General features: G+C 54.2%; 1 protein-coding gene across 4 annotated transcripts in view; it reads right to left on the reverse strand.

The window, feature by feature from the left end:
- Positions 1–23834, reverse strand: part of KSR2 (kinase suppressor of ras 2) — a 434938-nt gene that overhangs the window by 65997 nt on the left and 345107 nt on the right. For all 4 annotated transcript variants that reach the window (XM_089323244.1, XM_070065978.2, XM_089323245.1 and 1 more), the window contains exons 10-14: positions 21228–21396; positions 16633–16674; positions 15945–16017; positions 13092–13140; positions 10855–11222 (exon numbers count right to left, since the gene is read on the reverse strand). In XM_089323244.1, coding sequence (XP_089179370.1) covers positions 10855–11222; positions 13092–13140; positions 15945–16017; positions 16633–16674; positions 21228–21396 — 701 coding nt within the window. The remainder of the gene's footprint in view (positions 1–10854; positions 11223–13091; positions 13141–15944; positions 16018–16632; positions 16675–21227; positions 21397–23834) is intronic.

Below are 23834 nucleotides of genomic sequence, written 5' to 3' on the forward strand. Positions count from 1 at the left end.
CTGGCTGTTCACCAAAACCCACCTTGTTCTCCTGGGACTAGTTAGCTGTTTCCCAGCCTCCCTTGCAGTTGGGCGAGGTCACCTGCTGCAAGGCAGTGCCAGCCAGGGTGCATGAATGGAGCACAGCTCACATAACTCCCCGCTTCCTCCCATGATGCTCCTTGCTGTTTTTCCATCCCCCAGCAGAAGCACCAGACTCAGCCACAGGGATGGGCAGATCCGAAAGATGGATGGGGTTTAAGTCCCCCTCCACTTGGAGGAAAACCACCCATCGTCCAGCAACTTCCATCAGGGGCTATGATATGAGCAGGAAACAAAGTTGTGCTGTGGTTAGCCATTTCACATTCTAAGGTTTATTCGTCACAGCAACCACTGATACGCTGACCAATACAAAGTACGTATTTGTGTTATTTGTGTGTTTTCCAGGGCGGGGGAGGGGATGCCTGGATGGACAGATTCTACAAGTTCATGGGCGTGTCTCTGGCTGGAGGCATAGGCATTGGCTGAATTCCATTGTCTTTTTGCTGAGCTGCATTTCCAAGTACTACTGAGTTCTGACTTGCGTTAATAAAGGACAGATTTTTTTTTTTAAGGGGTGGCAGGAGATGCAGGAGTGTGGTGACCAGGAGTGAAATTTCCACCCCTGCGCGTCTTCCGTGGGTCACATGAGCCTTCACTAACAGGCGTTTAGAAGTCCATGAGCTGCTGCTAACAATAATAACGATAATGATGCAAACCATTTAGAGTGTTTCCTCCACAGAAGTCCCGGGGCGCTCCCGGCACAATTAGAGACAGCCGCAGACGAGAAACCTTTTATCTGTGCTTCAGAAAGAGAAAACAACTCGGCTCTTGGGAGGTACAAGGAAGCCAATTCCACCGGATGCGGGAGGACAGGAACTTCTGCACAGGCCCAGCCCTCGTCTGTTCTACCTGCGCCACCATCGAAGTTGCCGGAAAGAGAACTCAGAAAGCCCACAGGCACCAAGGGACAGAGAACCAAGTGCAGATCTCACTCGGGCATCGCCTGGCTGCCTTAGGAAGGCTGGGAGTTCCTTTTGCATGGCTGTCCAACACCAGAGCACTTTGCAAAGTTTGTAAAGGGAAGTTTCTGTTGGTACAAAAAAAATTGAAATCCATGCAGATGAGAGGATCTCCAAAAAGTGCATGGAAAACACATCAGATGAAAAAACTCCGCATGAATTTAACATTTTTTTTTTTGCACACAAAGTAACTTATCTTTTGATTCCACTTTCCTACCGACTCTTTGAAATACTCTCATCTGGCAGCTTGGTGCTAATATATTTGAAGAAAAAAAAAAAGGAAAATAGCAACTGGTTCGGAGTTGGAGATAATCCATTCAACAGCTCCTGCTATTTACTGGACTGAAAAGTGCTGTGCAAATGAGGCCCCGTGGGATTTCATTACTACCTGGTCCCGGGCAGGCGGGGAAGGCCGCGTGCTGCCCCACGTGGGACGCCTTGGGCCTGGGAAGCAGGCACCCAGTAAGACGTTTTCAGGGTGTGGGAACTCCTGTCCTTGCCTCTTTTCCCCTGGGGCACACAAGCCCCAGCCTCTAACTCAACAGGATGTTTATGTAATGCCTGGCTACCTGGCTCCCTCCTGCCGCCCTCCCCAGCAAAAGCACACCGATGAAATTCACAGGGCTCCCACACAGGGAGGTTTCCCGGGAGCCCCCCAGCAGGTAGGAACACCCACGGGCCCCCTACTGATGGAGGTTCTCAATACCATCATTGCTCTCGGCCAGGAGTCAGAAGTCCCAGAACCCAGGAGTCAGAAGTCCCAGAACCAATCAGCTGTCAAGAGCAGCAGCAATTAGGCCAGCAGGTAACCCCCAAGCAGTGAGAACCGCTCCCATGTCAACCCTTGCTCTGGTGCCCAGCACCTGAAGATAAACTCCCTTCTCTCCCTTCCACGGCCTTGGAGGGCCTGCAATCACCCGGTCTCTCTCGTCCTTCCTCTCCCACCCTCCTCTGGCTCCTTCACTTAATTCTGGTCCTCAAACTCGCCTATCCCACCCCCAGCGGGGGGCCTTTGCACCTGCTGCACCCTGCCTGGACTGTTCTTTCTCTGCCTGTTGGCAAGATCACCTCCTCCTCCTTCTCCTCCTCCTTGGTGGCTCTTGGCTCAACTATCACCTCCCCTAAAAGGAGTCACCCCTGAGCCCCTTTTCCAAGCAGCCCTCCTGTCCGATGAGCCATCCACCCCCCTCTCTGTGGCTGCACAGCCCCGGCACGAGGCTTTCACCACCTCACTCGTTTGCTTCTTTCACTTGTCATCGTCTGTGCCTTCTACTGGAATGTAAAGTCCTCGTATAGACTGTAGACTCTGCATTCGCGTGCCTGGCAGGTGCACGGAGGTTGGCAGTGGAGCCTAACGGGTAGCTCTCAGGTCCCTGTGAGCAGGGATATTGGGATACTCGAGCCCTTGCCTGTCTCGGACCCAGCGGCTCACCTTGAAGTGTCACCCACTTCTGGCAGGAGAAGAGTCCCTGTGCTCAGGGTAAGAGGCAGGAACAGGTGTGGGTCCCACACCTGAGCATGCGTCCGAATCCCTGGGGGGATTCTTAAAACACCCACTGCTGGGCACCCCAGCTCAGCATTCAGTAGAGGCCGGGAGGGGAAGCTGTGTTTCTGACGAGTCCCTAGGGTAGTTGCTTGGGACCCCCTGGTGAGAAGCGCAGGTACCGATAACCGCAGAATTCTAGAACGTGATCTGGGGAGCGGGGCCGGGGGCTTGTTTGAGGGACCGTATGTTGAGTGGGTTCTGCACGGAAATGCTGTGAGCTGCTCCTGTTCATGGAATGAGGCCTTGCACGGAAACAGAAAATCAGCGTGTGCTGTAAAAATGTTTCTGAATTAATTTATTGGGATTATAACTAAGAGGCAGAGTGGGGGAGAGAGGGAAAAAACAGGGACAGGGAGGGGAGAGAGAGAGAGAGATCTCCCATTTGCTGGTTCATTCTCCAAATGCCCCCAACTGCTGGGCCAAAGCTGGAAGCCAGACACTCAATCCCGATAGCCTATGTGGGTGGCAGGGACCAAGCACTGGAGCCCCCACCGGCTGCCTCCCAGGGTGTGCATCAGCAGGAGGCTGGAAGTGGCAGCAGAATAGCCAGGACTGGTACCCAGGCACCTTAGATGGGATGGGACATGGGCGACCCAAGGCTGTCTTAACCATTGCACCAAAGGCCCACTCCAAGTGTGTAATTTTGAGAAGGGTTTAGGAAAGAGGGTGGGAGGGAAAGAGAGGAGGAGAGAGCCCTGGGGTGTCATTTAGGGTGTAACTGGAAGAGAAGTGTGTGTACATGTGTGTGTGTACGTGTGTGTGTGTGCACGGCCCCACAGCGATGGACGACAGAGGACAGACATGCAGAGACACCAGGAGAGCAGAGCCACAAAAACAAAACTCAGCTCCAACAAGCTCCAGTGGTTCTCCATCTGGGTGCTTGAAATCTATTGGCAATTAACACAAAAGAAGGGAGCCCAGGCTAAAGGCAGGAGGATATGGCCTGGGCTCTGGGCTGTGACCAATCCTCAGGTGGTCTGCCATCCCCTGGGACTGCATGCAGCTGGGCCATGCCCCTTGACCTCTGGCCAGGCAGCCGTGGCTCAGAAGGAACATGCCAGGGTAGCACTCAGACGGCCCTCTGTTCCCTCCAGGTCCTGTCTTTGATTTGTACTGTGACCTGAGCGAGGGCTCCCTTTTGCTTCTCTGGTCTCAGTTTTCCCATCTGTAAAGTGGGCATCATGATTAACAGGAGACCATTGCCACGCCCAACTTGAAGCGGAGCACTTGCTGAGGGCTGGGACCTGCTGCTTTTTGGGGTTTACCTTTGAAGGCTCTGCATTCCTCCCACCCTTGCGTCAAAGAAATGATTCTGGCAAAGAGGCTCAGCCACACCAGCCCCAGCCACAAGGAAAGGAGCCACGTGACAGAAACCACGTCGTGGTCAGGCCCAGAGCTTTCTGTCTTCCTCCACGGAGGGCCGGAACAGAGGCTAGTGGGCAGTGTACCAAGGGCAACAGAGCCTTCTGGGAAGAACAGAGTGACTTCTCAGCCCCTAGGCCCACCCTTGGCTGCAGCTGTGATACCGTGGTCTTCACAGTGTGTGCTGACCTGGACCACAGCGGGATGGGGTGAGACAAAGGCCAGGGGCACCCCTCCTCCAGGGCCCAGAGCTCTTTGACTGCAATGGGACGTGGGGGCGGACAGGCTGAGTGCTTCCAAGAGCTGTTGTTGCCTCTGCCTTGTGAGCCTTTGGGGCAGCTTTATCTTTATTCCAGAAGCTTCTCGAGTCTTACTGTCCACAGCACCAGGGTGCACCACTCTCCTCCACCCTCACAGAGCTGTCCACTGCCCGTAGCCACAGCGGGACTCCTCACAGGCGCCTTCTACAACACAGTGCTCCAGGTCTGCAGGGCTGAGGGTGACGCCCCCTGCAGGCCAGGCACTGGTATTGCACTGCAAGCTCCCCAGGTCCCAGCAGACGGAGAACCCTGACCTCTCCCATCAGGCTCCCGCCCACCTCTCTACCCTCATCGTCCATGCTTTGGCCCTCACTCCACATCAAACCACCATCACCGTCTTTGTCCACCCCTGGAGCACTCCCTGCTCAGTCCTACCCCTGGGCCTCTGCATCTGCAGGTCCCTGCCCCGCCCCCACACCGTCAGAGCTGGCTTCCATCAGTGAGGTCTCTGCCCAAATCCCCCTTCTTCAGAGATGCTAACATAAGCCCAGCACCCAAGCCCCTCCCCTGCACACCCCTCTGGCCGGTGTCGCTCCCAACATGGCAACGGACCCAGCTGATGTCATTCCTGCTTGGGAACAGCCCGTGTGCCCCGAGGTCGAGGCCCTTGTTTGAATGGCTCACTCATGTGCCCCGACAGCCAGCGTGACGCCTGGTGCTCAGTAAGTGCTTACCCAACGTGTGTTCAATGAATGAATGAATGCGAGAATGAATGAATGAAAAAGCACCGGGGGTGGGGGAGGTGTCCGAGGACTGAGTCGCTGGAGACCTGCGCTCCTGCCTGGCCCCGCTTTCCTCTCTGGTCTCATTGTTTCCATCTGTGAAGTGGCCCTGCTGGACCTGGCAGGACCAGCCTTCTGCTGAAAAAGCCCTGGGCAATGGGAGTTTCGGGGCTTGGCTTGGGCTTTGATGCCACAGCACCAAGCGCAGGTGCGTCTGACCATCTTCCTGTCACGTGGTAAATAACCAACCACCCTTGGCTGAGATCTTCAGGGCCTGCAGCTTCTCCTGATTTGTTTCCATCTCACGCGGTGCCAGCTGGACTCCTCTGACACCCGGGCTGGGCACAGTGGGTCCTCCCTGGTGGAGACCCCAAGTTTGAGTCACACTGGGATGAGCCCGGGTGCCTGGTTCAAAAGTCGCCAGCAGGGTGGGCACTTAGCTAGCATCTGGGCCCCCCACGCTCCACACTGGACTACCTGGGTGTGACCCCTGGCTCTGGCTCCTGACTCCAGCTTCCTGCTAACGCAGAACCGGGGAGGCAGCAGTGCTGGCCCAAGCGGTTGGGTTCCTGCCATTTATGTGGGAGACCAGGATGGAGTTCCCGGCTCCCAGCTTTGGCCCTGGCCCAGCTCTGGCTGTTGAAGGCCTTTGGTGAATGAACCAGCTAATGGGCGCTCTCTATCTGTATTTCTCTCTCATCGAATTTTTTCTTAATTGAAAAGACTCCACCTGTAAATAGACTTGACTCACTAGGTGGTAGGGTAGGCTGAAAAATGCCCCACCCAGATATCCAAGGCTCATCCCCAGACACTGTGAACATTACCCCATCTGGCCAAAAGGGACCTGGCTGAGTGCTGAAGTTAAGCTTCTCAAAACAGGAGGATACACAGCACCGGCCATGGCGGTCATTTGGGGAGTGAACCAACGGGAGGAAGACCTTTCTCTCTGTCTCTCTCTCTCTCACAGTCTAACTCTGCCTGTCAAAAAAAAAAAAAAAAAAAAAAAAAAAAAAAGGGAGAATCTTCTGGATTGTCTGGTGGGCCCAAAATGCAGTCATGACTGCCCTGTAAGAGACATGGGGAGGTGTGGCTGCAGGGGAAGAAGGGGGTGTGGCCACGGACACAGGATGCTCTGCCCACAGCCTTGAGGGGCGGGGAGGCCACAAGCCATGAGGGCAAGGAGCGCTGTCCCAGAAGCCGGAGGAGGCACAACAACGGATCCCCCTGCAGGCTACCAGACACAGCCCTGCCGACGCCCCGGCCTGGCTCCAGCCCGGGCCGTGAGGACATGGTGTGGCAGCCACCAAGTCTATGACTACAACCGTGCCCAGGGGTCTGCATTGTACTGACCCCCCTTCCCTGGAGGCTGTGGTGTGGAGGGCCAGGCACTCTGTTCTATGGGGAGCACTGTTCCCAGCTGCTTCTGACTCACGACCACTCTCCGAGGGCCGAAGAATGCGGTCAGAGTGCAGAAACACCTGCTTCCCCCGCCCGGCTCCTCCTGCAGGTGAGAAGACTGGGCCTAGGCAGCTCCGTAGGAGGCCGGAGGCTGGGGGAGGCTTTCATCCACTCTGTCTTTATAGGCTTCCAAATTCCATTTGGAGCTTTTAACATGAGTGATCATGCAGACTGTCAATAGCTTTGCAATAATTCCATAATGACCCGATCGTGAGATGATTTAGCAATCCCGCTCCTAATTGCATTTGTGGATATAGCAATTGGGTAACTAGTTGGTTATTACTCATTCCCCAAGAGCCATCCATATTGCATTACAAGGAAGCTAATCTTAGTAATACGTGTTAACTTCTATGATAATCACTAAGTAATTGGCTAGAACACGCCATTGTGCATTTATCCAGAATACGCCGGGGAATTATTTGGTCTTATGTTCCCTGTAAAATAAATCCAGGGTCCAAAAAATTGTTCCAGTTGGTTGGCTAGGGTCCAACCATCGACCTCTGCCAGGCAATCGTGCAAATGCAAGTGATTAATCAAATTATTCAAATATTTAGTTTCCAAGTGGACATTCGGATGAGGAACTCAACTGGCCAACAAGTGGACGGTGCTGAACGGGAGAGAGGGGTGCACAGAGCCCCTCCCTCAGATAAATATATAACAACACAATAATACAGCATAAATGCCACTTCTCCGGGCTCATCTGGCATCCTCACACAAAATACCAAAACACTTCAAAGACCAATTACATGTCCCAAAGCTGCAGAGTCTTTATGCGGTGCCAGGAAAAGGCTGGGCTATTTGTGAAATCTGTAGGCTGTTATGGCGCTTGGGGAGAGGGGCTCAGGATTCAGCTTATAATAGAAGAGGGCCGCGAATGCAGCTGGCTTGAAGGCTGAGCAACACATTTTCATAATGGCCACTCGTTTTTCAAGGATGGCTGCTAACCGGGGCTGTTCGCTTCCAATTAGCCAGCCTGTGGGGGAGTGGGCAAAGCGGGTACCTGGGCTCCGGGCGTAACGCTGAAAAAGTTAAAGAACAGGGAGGCAGGAGGCCAGACGGGAAGTGAGGCAGTAGATTCCGGGTTTCTAACTGGGGGATGTAAAAGAGAGTGGGGTCAACAGGCCAAGAGGTGAGGAACAGATCGGAGAGAAAGTTAGGGAAATGGTTAAGGCAGGAGCGAAGGGAGAAAGGCCTGAGGGGGGGTTGGGGGGAAGACCACCTTCCAACCAGACTGGTGCATCCCAGGTAAAGCACTACTGACTGCCGGCTGAGAGGAGACGTTCCACGCTGGCTGGGACAGGGAGAGGAAAGGGTTTTGGTGCGGTAGATGTCAGAGTGCCCACGGATGTCTCTCCCTGCGCCGATATCCTGGCCATGGGACAGCGCCGAGCCTTCCATCCAGAGGTAGAGGCTGCTTCCCCAGGCCATGATTCGACTTCACCGCGTGAGTCACTTCGGCCAACGAGCCACAAGCAGAGATGTGAAAAGCCTTGACCTCTTACTGTACCTGGGATTCTGAGACCACCCCGGGATGAGAGGCCACGCTGAGCAGGACCGAGGCACACCAGCTGAGTCTTCAAACCAGCAGACAGGTGAGCAAGGGCATCCAAGACTGCCCCGCCCCACCCACCCACCAGCTGACCACAGCCACCTTCAAGAGCCTAGTGACTGAGGCTGGCTCCGCCCACAAGAACTGTCCACAAGACAGAGGCAAACCACTGCTGTTTGGAGGGTAGCTTATGACTCAACAGAAGCGCCCCGAGCTTACACTGCTCAATCAGTACAGCTTTAGTCCCTAAATTTTATCTGGGATAACCACTTGAGAGCCACTGTGGACTATGCAGACTTGAGACTGCCCCTTTTAATCCTTGTTTAAGGAGGGATGAATCATTTGCAAACATTCACCACTCAACACATGCGCTCCAGTCAACCCACCACCGGCAGCATCGACGGATGGTGACAGGCAATAATGCAACCTCTACCCATCACCATGCTCTTAGATGCAAACTCAAGGAGGTCTTGCCTCTCAAGGAAACACATTAAAGGCACATATCTCCACTGAGCTCACAGCTCCTACCGTGGTACCGCCCGAGAGGTGAGACTTGCAACTTTGGAAGCATGTTGCTTGCATGGAGTAAAGGAACTCCTACTGGCATACAACATACAGGTCACATCAAGAACACAGGTGCTCTGGCCAGGTATGATGTAACAAGGAGTAGATGCCACCAACACACACCCAAGTATTGTTGTACAACTCTTCAGCCAAAACCAAAGCCAATTTTTTTCTAATTCCCCAAATTACCAGGCAAGGTTAGAGACAGTAAGCCCAAGAAAGCCACTATTATCTGCCATTTGTTGTTTGTTTGTTCACTTATGAGACAGGAAGAGAAACAGAGCATTCTCATCCACTGGCTCATTCCCCAAATGCCCACAACAGCCAGGGCTGGACCAGACAAAACTGAGAGCTGGGAACTCAATCCAGGTGTCCCAAGTGGGTAACAGAGACCCAACCACTTGGGTCATTGCTACTGCCTCCCAGAGTCTGTGTCAGCAGGAAGCCAGAGCCAAGATTCAAACTCAGGTACTGCGGCGTGAGATGTGGGAATTCTGACCAGTCTCTTACTTACGAGGCCACATGGCTGTCCCTGATATTTCTTGACATTAGGTCTCTATTAACTACCCACTGTGCACCCACAGACCACAGGTTCTGGACATTCAAAACACAGGTGCTAAGGACTGCAAATGCACTTTGCAGCTTTAATGAAAGCAGGGTAACAGTCCCCAGGATCTCAGCTCAGGGGCCCATGGCCCAATGCAGCCCACTTCCTGGTCTTACAGATGAAGTTTTACTGGAACACAGCCAGGTGCATCCATTCATGTATCATCCACCACTGATTTCGCGCAAACTGGCGGAGCAGAGCAGCTGCTATAGAAACGATAGGGGCAGGAGGGCGGGAGTTTGTCTTCATGGTTAGGCCCCACTTGGGACAATCACGTCCCACGTAAGAGCAGCTAGCTTCAAGTCCCAGCTCCACTCCTGATTCGAGCTTCCTGCAATGCACACCCTGGGAGGCAGCAGGTGATGACTGCCTCTTGGTCCCTGCCAGAGATGTGAGGGACCCAGAATGAGCTCCTGGCTGCTGGCTCTGACCTGGCCAAGCCCCAGCTGCTACAGGCATTTGGGGACTAAACCAGTGATAGAAGATTTCTCTATCCTCGTCTCTGTCTCTTTGCCTTTCAGATACAAATAAACAAACAAGAAACTGTATCATCCACAGTGCAGGGAGTATGTGCCACTGGGACCCTTTCATTAAAAGACCCCTTGCTTTGACAGAACCACTCATGTCACACATGGAGAAAGTGAGTCTCAGAGATGAGTTCACACTGCAGTCCCAACTTCTCCAACTCCGCGTTCAGTGCTCTCTCTAGACACTGCTTAGCTAGAGGTTTTTGTTTTTAAATTAATCTTTTAAAAAAGATTTACGTTTTATTTTTATTTGAAAGAGTTAGAGAGGGGGAGTCTTCCATTTGCTGGTTCACTCTCCAAGTGGCCACAATGGCTGGAGCTGAGCCAATCTGGAGCCAGGAGCTTCTTCTGGGTCTCCCAAGTGGGTGCAGGGGCCCAAGGACTTGGGCCATCTTCTGCTGCTTCCCCAAGCACATTAGCAAGGAGCTGGATCAGAAGTGGAGCAGCCAGGACTTGAACCAGTGCCCATGTGAGATGCCAGCACCACAGTACCGGCCCCGCTAAAGAGTTTCAAAATCAAAAGTATTCTGTAGAACCATAAACCTTAAAATCCTGGAAGTGAACTGCATGGTATGGCTGGAGACATTCTATGAGGATACTTCCCAGTGTTCACAGAGAATGAAGTTATAAGATTATTTTGGTGTAAAAAATGTTGAAATCCATGCATACAAGAATCTTTAAAAAGTTCACGGCAGGGGAGGGGGCATCTATACAACTGTTAATACACCACTTGGAATGCTCGCAGGCCATACTGGAGTACGTGGTTCAAGTCCTGGCTCCTCCAGTTCCAGTCTGGCTTCCTGCTAATGTGCACCCTTGCAGGTGACAGGTGATGGCCCAATGACTTGCCACCCACATGGGAGACCTCGATTGAATTCCTGACTCCTGGCTTTGGCCTGGCCTTAGTCCTGGCTCTGGCAGGCATTTGGGGGAATAAACCACAGGATGGCAGACCTCTCTCTCCCTCTGACACTCTGCCTTGCCAATAAATATATACACAAATAAGCAAATCTTGAAAACAAAAGTGCATGGAAGTGCACATTGTGAAAGAACTACGCGCCAAACTGAAGTTGTCTTAATTGCACTCTTCCATGAACTCCCTGAAATCCCTCCTGCTGGCCAGAACAGAGGCAGAGCTCTGCGCTCCCCAAGCACTGACCTGGTGATGATGGCCAGGTGGGGTGGGCTCATGCAGGCGCCCATGAACAGCACCACGTTCTCGTGCCGCGTCTGCCTGTAGGCCATCACCTCCCGCTTGAAGGCCTTGAGCTGGTCCTCGTTGTCCCGCTCGATGTCGATCAGCCTGATGGCCACCTCGCCGTGCCAGCGGCCGTGGTACACCTGCCCGAAGCGGCCCTTCCCGATGAGCTCGCCGACCTCCAGCTGCTCAAAGGGAATGTCCCACTCCTGTAGGAAGATGCTGGTCTGGCTGGCCTTGCGCGGGAAGCTCCGGGCCGAGAGGAGGGACAGGTTCATCTCCTCGAAGTCATCCTCCGACTCCTCGGCGTCATCGCGGCCCTCTTCGTTCTGTGGCCGAGGCGGAGAGAGGTCAGAGCTGTTGCTGCTGCCCGCCCTTTGCCCAGGGTCCCGCTGAGTGCCCATGCACGTGGAGGCCTGGACCCGCCTCTCCGTGCGCTGGCAGCTGCTGCGGACGTAGACAAGGGGTCTTTGGAAAGACGATGAGTGCAGCCCCCTGGTGTTTTCTGCACCATGATAAACTGATCTTTTAATTCTGTTTTCTGTGAGCTTTCAGAAACCCCCCTTGTGTACCTGTTTCCCTGGGGAGCTCTGGCCCCCACTCACAACAGCGTGGAGGCAGACGGCAAGATCACGCTAGTCCCCCTCTCGTGTGTTAAGGGGGAGAAACTGAGGCGCACAGCGAGTGCACTGCTATGGGACTGCCTGGACTTTCCTGGTTGTAGCACCGGGAGTCCTACGTCTCAGGCGCACCCTGACTGGGACGGCTGGTCACCACGGGAAGTGCCCTGATGTCGGTCAGGCAGAGGGACTAAGGTTTGGGTTTCGGTGCTCCTGCTGGTCTACATGCTTGCCTGACTATCCACGTGCAGGTAATAAGGACAGCAGACCGAGGTGTGGCCCACCGCACACCTGTGCGTGACATGCTGGTGACAACCACTGCTTCCCCCTCCCCCCGCTCCGGGAGTTTGGAATTGATGTTTCAGAACCTGGGAGACAGCAGAGGCCCGAGGGTCCCACAGCAGCTGGGAGGGTGGGAGACGAGCGAGTGAGAGGTTACTAGGATGGGCTTCACGGTCAGGTCGTGTGAGCTGGAACACGGCCTCTGTGTGACCTTGGAGAAGCTGCTGCGCCTGCGTGAGCCTGCCTCTCCTCACTGTCAAGTGGAAGGAGTAAGACCTGCCCCTGGGGGCAGAGTGAGGCTTTCCTTGAGATAAAGGCCGGCTCAGTCTGTGCACAGACCCCAGCACCTGCATCTCAGGGGGCGCCTGAGAAAATGCAGACTCCCGAGCCCCACTCGAATCTACTGAACAGAAACATCAGCCGGCCGGGACTGACAATCTGCAGTGGCACCATTCACATCTACCTGGCTCAGGTCCCCTTAGGCGTGACCCCCACTATAGCTACATGCTAACTGCTCAGGGACCAGGGACCCACCTCCCCAGCAGGGCACTGGCACGGGGTCTAGGGGAGACCTGTCCTTGGGGGTGCCCACCTTTGGGATTCTTTTGCCGGAATGTGGGATCAGCAGGTGCCCATGCCAGGGGGATTCCTGGAGGTCCTCGGGCCTGAGCAGGTGACCTCCTGAGAACAGGTCCTCCTGCCTCCAAACCACCCATGCTAGCTGCCTTGTGCGGCCCAGTGGGGACAGTGACACAGGGAACGCGGGCCGCTCGCAGGTTCCTGCTCCAGCCACCTCAGCAGTCCCAGGGGAGGAAGTGCTTTTTCTCTGGGAAGCCTGAATTACTCCTTTCAGTGAGCAGAGCGGAGGGGTGGGCACTGCAGGCTTCTCACCCAGGATACTTCATCGATTCCTCCAGCGGCACGGGCAGAAGCCCCAGACCATTCTGCGTACCCCGAGGGCCCCTCCTCCTCCCACATATTCTTTCGAAGGCAGCGAGGCACAGCACCCTCCACGTCACCCCGCCTTGAGCTAATTTTTCAACTAGGAATGCAAATTTCTCGCCAGCTTCCGCACAACTGGCTTTTCCGTGATGCACGCCATATAATGGCCCATTAGGCTCAGGGCTGGGAGGGGCTGCCGCTGGCTAATCGTCCTGGAGTTTGATCATTCATCAAATAGGGCCACCGCGTCCCCTACCCGCCCCCAGCCCTCTGCGTCACTGCGGACATCAACTGGCTTTGCCGAGTTCTGTGCAGCCCCTGGAAAAAGTTGCTTCGCCGCTGTCCAGTGCTCACCTCCGAGGTTGGCTCCACTTCAATTTGAAGTAATGGATTTCCTTCCAAGCTTTAAAGAAAGAAAAATAAATGTGACCCACAGGTGAAAAAGTAGGCCCAGGTGTCGAGCTTAGCTGTGGACGAACAACCCCCGAATGGGAGTTCTCAGTACCAAGCCTTTATTCTGCATTTCATTTCAACACTCGTGTCTCACATAATCCGTAACCTCGCTCAGGGCTCTGTTTTCTTCATTGCTTTGACTGCAACTAATCTTGCAGCTTCCTTATAAACTGGCCTGACTGCCATGGGGGGAAGAGTCGTCAGAGCAATAGGTGTTGGCTAGGAAAGAATTAATTCGATCTGTAAAGTTCGCTCAGATCTGGAATCTCCTGGAAGGATCTTTATGTCTGTCTGTCTGCTCATTCACGATTCGCTCATTCATTCAACAGGTCTACTAGAATAGTATGGGGCGAACAGCACTAGGCTCTTAAACGTGGACTTGAAACTGACACTGCTCCTGACTTTCAGGAATATTCTATGACTCCTGAAGGGTCCAAAGCAAGTGCGAGCATACTGTGAGCAGAGGCTAAAAGTGGTGAGGGCCAAACGTTGGGGATGCACTGAATTCGTGGACTGTTGCAGACCTTCCAAGGAGAGAGAATTCCTGGATGTGTCTGGGAGTTCAGTGGTTGAACTGGACTCTGGAATCAGGGTAGGTGGGACTGAAAGAGGTGACTGCGCTGGACTGGAAGACGCAGGTGTGAGTGAGTGCAAAGACGAAGGTGTGAGTGTGGAAGACGCAGGTGTGAGTGTGGAAGACGCAGGTGTGAGTGAGTATGCAGTGAACTCAGAGCTCATGAGTCGCAGCTGTGTTCTAGGAAGTGCACATGAGGGGTGCCCTGTGTGCATGTGAGAGCTGCCTGGGTACTATGGGAAAGGCTCCGTGTGGCAGCTGCCACGCAGGCTGGGAGGTGAGGGCTGTGCACCGATGCCACAGCCGGGGATGTACCGAGGTGTGAGGGGCCTGGCATGAGCGCCCTGTGATGGGGCTGTCGGGCACAGTGTGCATCCGAGGGGTGTCTGGGGGCTCTATTTCTGAACTTGGGCGCGGAGTGCAGCAGGGAGGCAGTGACAGGGCTGTGACAGCACAGCAGAGCTGGGGCCACGCCCTCTTCTATGTCCCCAGTGGATGTCAGTGGCTTCTCCCCATCCACCTCTTCATTTGATGGCTCTTTCCCTATCCTGACCCCTCCCCGCTGGCAGTCAATCTACTTCCTGGAGAGGGGGCCTGGCTAGAGACGGGAATGACTACACTGAAGGGCCGCTGTACTGACCAGTTATTTCTAGGCCAGCTGGGGAGGGCCAAATAACCCTGTTCAGTGCAGCGGCTAGGCTGGGGGCCTATGCCCTGGGGGGACTCGGCTGGAGTCCCTTGTCCTGCCTACACCACTGCAGCTGCCCCATTCTCTTTACATCAAGAAGTGATTCCAGCAGCCCGGGCTACTCGATCATTCCTCTCTGCAGAGTGAGTTCCCATCACTCCATGCACGTTTAAGCCGATCGCGAGCAGCTATTGATTTTGGTTCTCACGGGCAGTCCTTGGCTGTCAGTTAAGGACCTGGAGTTTGTCTTGCACAAATTGTGGGATCACTGTATATGTGCAGCAGAGAAGTGATCGGGGGCTCCATGTCCTCACAGGATCCCCTGGCAAGCTGCTGCTTGTCTGATTTCAGAGATGTGTCTTTTGGGTCTTTAACAAAGTCCATAACAGAGACGGGGAAGGACAGAGCATTGGGGGGGCCAGATGGAAAACCAAGTAGGGTAAAATGAGAGTTGGGAAAGTGGTCAGATCCTAAGTGTGTCCCAGACTTTGGTTACCACCTAAGGAATTAAGGTGCACAACCAGCAGACCACTTGGAAGAGGGTCTGTGCCTCAGGATGCTACACATGGAGGTGTTCAGTGCAGTGTGGTTTACAACAGTGCAACCCGGGAAGCAGTGTAGCATCCAGCAAGTGAGAAATGGCTAAAGAAATTATTCTGCATCAACACAACACTTGACAGTCATGAAAAACCAACGTCTAGGAAGAATCTAGAATACCAGGAAAACTGCAACGGAATAGCATGAAAGACAAAGAGAGAATGCATTGACTGTGGATCACAGCTTAGCCAAATACGAGCAGGAAGAGCACACAGACGTTCTCACAGGTCCAGGACAGCGAGCCAGTCTTTTCCCCCTCCTTCTTCACAGGATAGTTCAAGTTTTCCAAAATTAGCTTACATTAGCTTTGTAATGGGATAAATCAGAGGTCAGCACATTTTTTGCCTGACAGTAAATACATTTGTTTACGCCTTTGTGGGCCATGCGATTTCCATGACAACCACTCAACTCTGGTGCTGACTGAGAAAACAAGCCAGCGGCAACATGGTGCTGCAGTAAGACTCGATTTATCAAAGTAGGCGGCAGGCTGGATTGGTCCCGTGGGCTATGCTCTGCTGATCCCTGGTAGAACCCTCAATCACAGGTTCTGAAAGGGGGACAGTAACGTGGGCTGCCCTTTCATGAAGCTTCAGCTATGGCCTGGGTCTGGGGATCCTAAGGAAATAGTCTGCCCCCCCACCCCACCCCCAGAGGCACAGGGCCAGAGACATGAGGCAGAGCCGCCTCCCAGGACATGCTGTTCTCCTCCTGGGCTGCGGGGTCCCTTCTCTTCATCAGAGTCATCCCTACGTCCTTCTGTCCCCCGTGTGCTTGTCCTGCTGCTTCTCACCTCTCCAACTCCAGGAAGAGGAAGAAAGAAGACAAGGAAGGTGTGCGGCCCAAAGGGCCAGGCTCAGAAGCTCTGGGTGGGGGGGGAGGTCTCCATCCCACTTACATTGGATTTGAGGTCACCGGATGCAGGATGACCTGGGGTGCCCGGGTTGGCGTCTCCGGCACTGGCACCACATCTGAGGGGCAGGGAGAGAGAGTGAACAGTCAGAAACCAAATGTGGAGTGCACAGGCAACCCCAGAGGCCCGACTCCTGGCAGGCATGGCAGCTAAGAACGGTCACCAGATCACGGGTCCCTGGGCTTGGTCAATGCCCTCTCTCCCATCCTCAACCTCCTGGGCTCTGCCTGCCCAGGTGCATGGTGATCTGGATGGCATCTGATCAGAATACCCCCTGGGCCACTTCAGGGCCCCCAGGACGCCCATGCACGTGGCCAGGAAACATCTATGGGCCGTCTCAGAGTCCTCCTCACTGCCCAGCCTCCTTAGGGATGGTGACCCTGCTGGGTTTCACAGCTTCTCAGTACCCAACCCAAGCCCTCTGGCCATCGCTGCCCTGCCGTGGGGCTCTGGGTCCCCGTTCACTCCTGCCCCTCCTGCCGTGAAAGGCGACCCTCTCACTCTCACCTTCCCCCACTCCCACAGCCAACCGTTATCTGTGCTGTGGGGACTCCACAACCACCCTCTCGGACCCTGTGCACCCCAGCCACATGCCCCTCCTCTCATCCCAGCAACTCCGGCCCCCGGCAGGGTTTGTTCAGATGGGGCTGTTTCCAGCTCACGTGCAACTCACCTGGGAAGATGAACTGCTGCTTGAATTTGTAGTAGTGGGATGCTTGCAAGACAGAGAGAACAGCACGGTGAGTGCGCGCCACCCAGGACCTGCCTCTACAGGCCCAGCTGGGCTCCCACGGCCACCACGGGGCCATTCGCTGTCCACCCACAAGAGTTTCCACAATTTTGCGCACACGCCAGACTACAAGGAGCTGAGTCCATGAGTAAGGAAACCAGAAGGAAAGGATGCCAGCCAATCCTCTCATTTTTGACACCTCACACTCCCCACCGTCAGATCACTCCAGCTCAGAGAGGGGTCCTGAGCACAAAACCATTTCTGGTAATCACACACACACATGCACATGCGCACACACACACACATACACGCACATGCACACACATGCACGCGCGCACACACACACAATGTCTGTAAAGCCATAATTGAAGGTACGAATTTTTTCCCTTTGGGCTCAGTGATTATAGTAGGTTTCTAAAAAGTCTTGTAAGCTTTTCCTGTGTTTTAACATTTTTCTTCCTGCATTAAGCTGTATTAGTTTTCCTTTTGGTCCCTGTAACAGACGGTCACAGATTCAGGGACTGAACACAACACACATCGGTCCTCCGACAGTGGGGAGATCAGGCTTCTCCAAAGAGTCTTAAAGGCCCAGGTCTTAAAGGCAGGCTGCTTCCTTCTCGAGGCTCCAGGGAGAGCCCACACCTGTCTTCCCAGAAGTTCCACCCGCATTCCCTGGCACACAGTCCCCTGACTCCAACTGATTGTGGCCGTGGCTCTGATACTACTTCCACTGCCTCTGACCTTCTGGCTTCACGTTCATGAGGACGTCCGTGACTACATTCAGGGACCACCTGCGGGATCCAAACTGCTCTTTCCACCTTAAGCTCTGTAAATCAGCCATAGCTGCAAAGCTCTGTTACAGGGTGAAGAAGCGCGTTCACAGATTCTGGAACTGTGACATGGACTCCTTGGTGGGTGCGTGGGTGGGTGGGGGAATTATTCTGTCTGCCAAATGAAAGAATTAATTCCTGTTTGTTAGGAAAACAATTACATAAAGGCGATTTCCCAGGCTTCTCTACTGATTCTCTGATAATTCATTTTACTTCCAGCCTACCCACTGCAGACCAAGGGCCTTGGCCACTTGGAAGGCGTCTCAGGTTACACTGACTTCATCAGGGTTCAGTGCCTGAGCAGGGGGCTGGGAGGCATTGGAGCAGGTCCCGCAGAACTTTACATCCCCATGGAAATGAAGTAGCCAGCGATGGCGGCAGGCCTTAGGAGTGAACCTGGGAGGCCACTTCTAGAAGCAATGTGGTCTCATCCAGGAACACGCTAGAACAAGGGGCCCGTCCAGGGATTAGCACGGGGATGGTGGCCAAGAGTGCAGACGCTGACCCTGTAGGGAGTGAATCCTCGCTAGTCTGGGGTGCTTGTAAAAGCTGGAGCAAGTCTCACTGCGCATGCATGCGAGCTGGGAATGACCAAAGCCTCTTCCGAATAGGACTGGGATCATCACTGCAGGAGACCAGAGTGTCTAGGGGGTGTTGAGTAAGTGAGCTCAGCCCTGCGTATCCACGAGTTCACATCTGTAGATTCAACCAACCATGGATCAAAAATCACATCTGTGCTAAACATGTGCTGACTTTTCCTGCCATCATTCCCTAAGCAATACAGCGCAGCAACTATTTATAGAGGCATGGAGGTAACAGAGAGATGGTGTAAGGTGTATGAGATTAGGAATGGAGGTAACAGAGAGATGGTGTAAGGTGTACGAGATTAGGAATGGAGGTAACCGAGAGATGGTGTAAGGGGCACGAGATTAGGAATGGAGGTAACGGAGAGACGATGTAAGGGGCACGAGAGGATCGTGCAGGATCCAGGCAGACCCTGTGCCGTTCTGTACACGGATAAGGGCTGGAGCAGACTTGCATTTGGGAATCCCAGGAAGGTGTGCACCCACTCCCCCTGGATACTGAGATGACTATTCATGGAGAGGAACAAGAAAGCCTTTGGCTAAGCTCCCTTAAGATAAGAACAGTCTATAACTAGGGGACGACTGCATCATGCCATGAACTAAGTCATTTCCTTGGGGGGAGCAGAGCCCATTCCCTCCCATTGAGGCCAGCAGAACGTAGAAGCTCTTTAGAGAGAGAGGAATTCCAGCATCGCAGGATCCCAAACTCCTCGCTCTTACGCCTTCTACCACTGACATCTATCCCACACGTGTGGAACAAATCAACTCTTTTATCAGACATAAAACAAGAGAAGACTCTGGCTCAGTCCAATTCCAGGTCATCTCAAGCAGTTGGGGGTCCAAGCAGACACATTTTTGGTTCAGGAAAACAGGGTGAATGGGACAAGAAGCAACTGATTCCAGGTCGAAGAGAAGCAGCCTCCACGACTCCGGGGCCTTCTCTGCGGATCTAGTGTTTTCCTTGCAAGCAGTCGTTACGGTGGTCAACAAGAGGCTAAAGTTCAACAAAGAAAAACTACTCAGGATTCTCCACAGGCTTGGCCGATCCCTTGTCTGCAACTGGGATTCGGTATCTGCAAGGAAGGCTGGGCGGGGGTTCTGTTCTGTGGAGGAAGAGGAGATGAGCACAGGGAGCGGAGGCGCTCCAGAGAGTCTGCGAAGGGCAGGGCATCAGGCCCTGGGACCCCTGGAGAGTCCGCGAAGGGTGGGGCATCAGGCAGCGGGCCCCCCCCCCCGCCAAATGCCTGCACACCCAGGCCAGCCCCCTCCTCAGCCCCCCTGGGTTGACCAGCACAGGGGAGATGAGTGGCCAGAGTGGAGGAAAGACACCACTGGGAGACCCAGTGCTCTTCCTGCTAAAGGTGGACACCAGCCAGAAGTGGCTCCAGGACCCGCGAAGGGGCTGCGGGGAGCTGGGCGGCTGCTGGCTTTCTCTCAGGGGTGAAGACTCGGGGCCTGGTGCACACAGTGCCACAGGGGTCAACAGGTCACCTGGGAAGAGCTTGCACACTCCGGGGCCCCAAGTCTTCCCCTGAGGATCCCCTAGAGGGCAGCCGGAGCAGTCTTCCAGAAGGAAGGTGGGGGGACCCAGGCACCCTCCGCCTAAGCCCTTCCATCGCATCCCACGGAATCTTAAACAGAATCGAAAGCCCAGCCGGCCTCTCCCCTGCAGCTGTGAGTCTCCACTGGCCGTGTCCCCTTGTCTGTGGCTCCTGGGCCTCCGTCCTATGCCCCGACCTTCAGTGCTCAGCTGCCTCTGACCCCTGCACCTAAACATGTCCTCGCCTGGACTCTGCTCACAGCTTTGCTCTTCCTCTTCGCAGCTCTTGTCACAACTCTTAGCTCTCCTTTCCCATGTGCCAGGGCGCTTCCCAAAGCTCGTGGAAAAATGGAATTGCAGGATACACTTATTTGCGTGAAGAAAAGGGTCTGGAATCCATGCCTACCTTGTATTCTCATCGCATGCAGTCTCCATGATCTTTATGAAGACCCTGTGTACGTTTGCTTGGTTAAAATCTGTCTGCACCACTAAGAGACAAAGTCTGGGCAGGTCATCGGTCACTTCCTGTCTGCCAGAGGGCCCTGCCCTGGTCCCCAAGAACTGTGACTACATCTCCCTACACGGCAAGTGAGACTTGGCAGATGTGAGGGAGGGAAGGTGACGGATGAGCCTGGTTCGTCTGGGTGGGCTTGATGATTTCATGAGAAGAAGGAGGCAGGAGGGTCAGAGAGAGAGAGAGAGAGACAGAGAGAGACAGAGAGACACACACACAGAGACAGACAGAGAGAGGATCATGGGAGCTGAGGATGCTGTGAGGAAGGGCTGCGTAGAAGGAACGTGGGCAGCCCCTAGGACCCAGAAAGGCAAGGAAATGGATTCTCCCCTCGAACCTCACCCTGAGCCACGCCCTGCTGACTCCTTGATTGTAGCCCAGGAAAACCCATTTTGGACTTCCAGCTTCCAGAACTGTAATAAATCTGTGCTGTTTGAAGCCACTGACTTTCGTGATCATTTGTTACAGTGGCAGCAGGAGATGACAAATACGGGGGCCATGGCTGGTTTGTTCACGGCTCCGTACCTACTACCCGGTACCCAGGCTGCTACACAGTAGATGCTCAGTAAGTCCCTGTTGACCAAATGGGTGGATGATACAGGCTGAGGGCCATGAGGACAATTTGAGGAAAAAAACCACAGCCGTGGGCAGTGCACAAAGTTCAGGTTGTCCATTCATTCATGCATGCATGCATGCATTCATTCATTCAGCACTTAATCGGTGCCTCTGGCAGCGGGCAGTGGGCAGTGGGCAGTGTGCTGGTCTCTGGGTGCAGAACGAAGGAAGCACACACATTTCCTTGTCTCTGGGAGCTGCCCCTTGGGTGGGGAGGCAGACGCTAAACCAGCGAGGAAGTAGAGAAGACCAAGGCATGGCGTGATGAGAGTAAAAGGGAATTGGGAGAGGGTGGTGTGAGGGGAGGGCTCTGGAAGACAGAAACCATCTCCTGAGCCCACGTGGCCCAACCCAGGCCAGGCTTCAGAAACCCCGCACCGCCTTCCAGCGAGGCCTGGCCCCACGCTGGCTCTGGCAGGACCCCCAGCCCCGCCTCTGTCGCGGCGCACAGGTACCTGGCAGGTTGAAGCTCTTCTGCTGCCTGGTGCACTGCGGGGAGGGGTGCAGGGGAGAAGGCGGCGTGGCGCTGGGGGGGAGGGGAGGTGCTGGCGAGGAGGGCGTGGAGGACGTCGTGGACGAGGGGTTGCTGCTCGAGTCTGGCTGGTAGGGGACAGGGATGTGGTCCTGCAGAACAAACAAACCAACAACAATAAACAGGGAGCAGAGGCACAGCAGAAAGTGTGCCGAGCCAGGGGGGTCCCGCCCCAGCATCCTCAGTCATCACCCCACTTGGCTACAGGCAGCCATGGAAGCAGCAGTTTTTAGAGTCAAATTCTCGTCCCTGCCTGGACTCCCGAGTGAAAGGTTACCACGTTAATGAAACCGGTGTAGGAGATAGCCACGTGCCCTCCGCCTCTTTGATACCGGAAAACCCTGCGCTGCGGTGCCCAGAGAACTCTTCCCGTCCTAACACCTCTCCTGCTGAGTGTTTATTAAAGAGCCAGCAGCCCTCGGCGTCCGTGCCCACATCTCAATTGGAACCAGCATGGACTCTCCTTGCACCTGGGACCAGGCTCAAACGTGGCCCTGCTTAGGTGTGTTGAAGAGAGCAGTGCAGGGGGTTGAATGGGGTCCCCCCCAAGAGACATGGCCACCAGGAACCTCAGAATCTGATCCTGTTTGGAGAAAGGGTCTCTGAAGATATGAATAAGACAGACATCTTGAGGCCAGATCACTCTGGAACAGGGTGGGCCCTAAATCCAATGACCACGTTTCGGAGAGACAGAGAAGGACACACACAGAGGGAAGCCATGTGCTGGATGGAGTAGGGACTGGGGTGGTGCAGCCGGAAGCCGAGGATCACAGGAGCCCCCAGGAGCTGGGACGGAGGCAAGGACCAGGGTCCCGTTCAGAGCCCCCAGCTGTTGCTGTTCTGATTGCTGATCGCTGGATCTCTGGTCTCCAAAACCACACAAGGATAAACTGCTGCTGTTTTAGCCACACTGTTTGTGGTCATTTGTTGTGGCAATGCCAGGAAATCAATACAAGCAGAATCTGGATTCAAATCCCATAGCCACCTCTTTTCCCAGGATTCCTGGGCAAGATGCTCATTTCTTCATTCCTCAGTTTTGTACACTGTAAAAAGGGACTAACAGCATTAGACTACCCAACACAGGCACTGCAATACTGGGACAATGGATTCCATACTCCAGACAGGTACTAAATGGCTAAGAAGTGGGCAGGTAACATATACAGCAGGGATACACTGGACAGAGGGTTGATTGCCACATTCAAAACTTGGGAGCCATTTATTTCTAGAAATTTCTGTCCAGTATTTTCAGACTGAGGTTACCAGGAGTTACTAAAACCACAGCAAACGGAACAGCTCGCTCCACTCTGGTTGTCTGCTCCCCTACTGAACGTGGTAGGCAGAATGCCCCTACCCTACATCAAAGATTTCCAAGCCTTCATCCAGGAATGTGTGACTATGCCACAGAATAGGGTGAGAGGGAGGCTGCACACAGTGAGTTCTTCAGGGATTATGCAGGCGGAGCCAATCTAACCACGGGAACCCAGGAAAGCAGAGAACTTTCTCTGGCTGTGGTCAGAACTGTGCAGCAGGAGCAGGAGTCAGAGAGGGGGAATCAGGAGGGCTCAGCCCCTACTGTGGGAGGCCTGAGAAGGAATGCAGGCGGCACCAGGGGCCAAGGTCAGTCCCAGTGCTCAGGCTCCGAGGAAGTGGGGCCTTCAGTCCACAGCTGCCAGGAACCGAGCGCGCTCAGTTAGAAGTGGACTCAGCCCCGGAGCCAGCAGGAAGGAGCACAGCCCGGCCAGACCTCAGGTGACACAGCACCAGGCACGAGGTCTGTCCCAAGTCCTGGGGTGACACAGCGCCGGGCCCCTCCGACTCTGTCCCCCAGACCTCGGAGCCCCGGGGCTGGAAGATGATAAACAAGTGCAGTTATAAACCTTGAAGTTGTTTAAAATTTTATCTATGTATTTATGAGAGGGAGCGGGAGATGGGGAGGGAGGGAGAGATATACTGACTTGCTGGTTCATTCCCCAAGTGTCTGTTAGAGCCCAGGCTGGGCCAGGCCAGGAGCCTAGAACTCAATCTAGATCTCCCACATGGGTGCCAGGGATCCCAGTATTTGAGCCATCACCTGCAGCCTCCCAGGTGCTCATTAGCAGGAAGCTGTAATCTGTAGTGAGGCAGGATTCACACCCTCTGATGCGGGATGAGGGTGTCCCAAGTGGCAGCAAGAAAAAATTAATGCATGGATCCTGGAACCTACTGGGAATGTTCCTGCCCCAGGACCTATGCACAAGCAGTTCCCTCTTCCCAAACTGTTCTTCCTGCAGACACACACACAGATCCTTCATTCCTCTCTCCCAATGTCACCTTTGCATGGTGGTCCACCCTTTCTGCCATATTTAAAATCGCAGACCCACCCCAGTTCAGCCTCAACACTCCCCTAACCTGCGCTACTTTCTTGTATTCTCCACAGCATGCATCAGCTTCTGGCTTATACAATGTATAATTATGTTGACTCTCTGCACTCTGGCTCCAGGAGTACAGAGAACATCGCATTTCAGTGCCTAGAACGAGGCTCAGGGCAGAC

This window comes from Oryctolagus cuniculus, chromosome 21 (assembly GCF_051225735.1).
Source record: "Oryctolagus cuniculus isolate XC-2025 breed Fujian yellow rabbit chromosome 21, ASM5122573v1, whole genome shotgun sequence".
NCBI lineage: Eukaryota > Metazoa > Chordata > Mammalia > Lagomorpha > Leporidae > Oryctolagus > Oryctolagus cuniculus.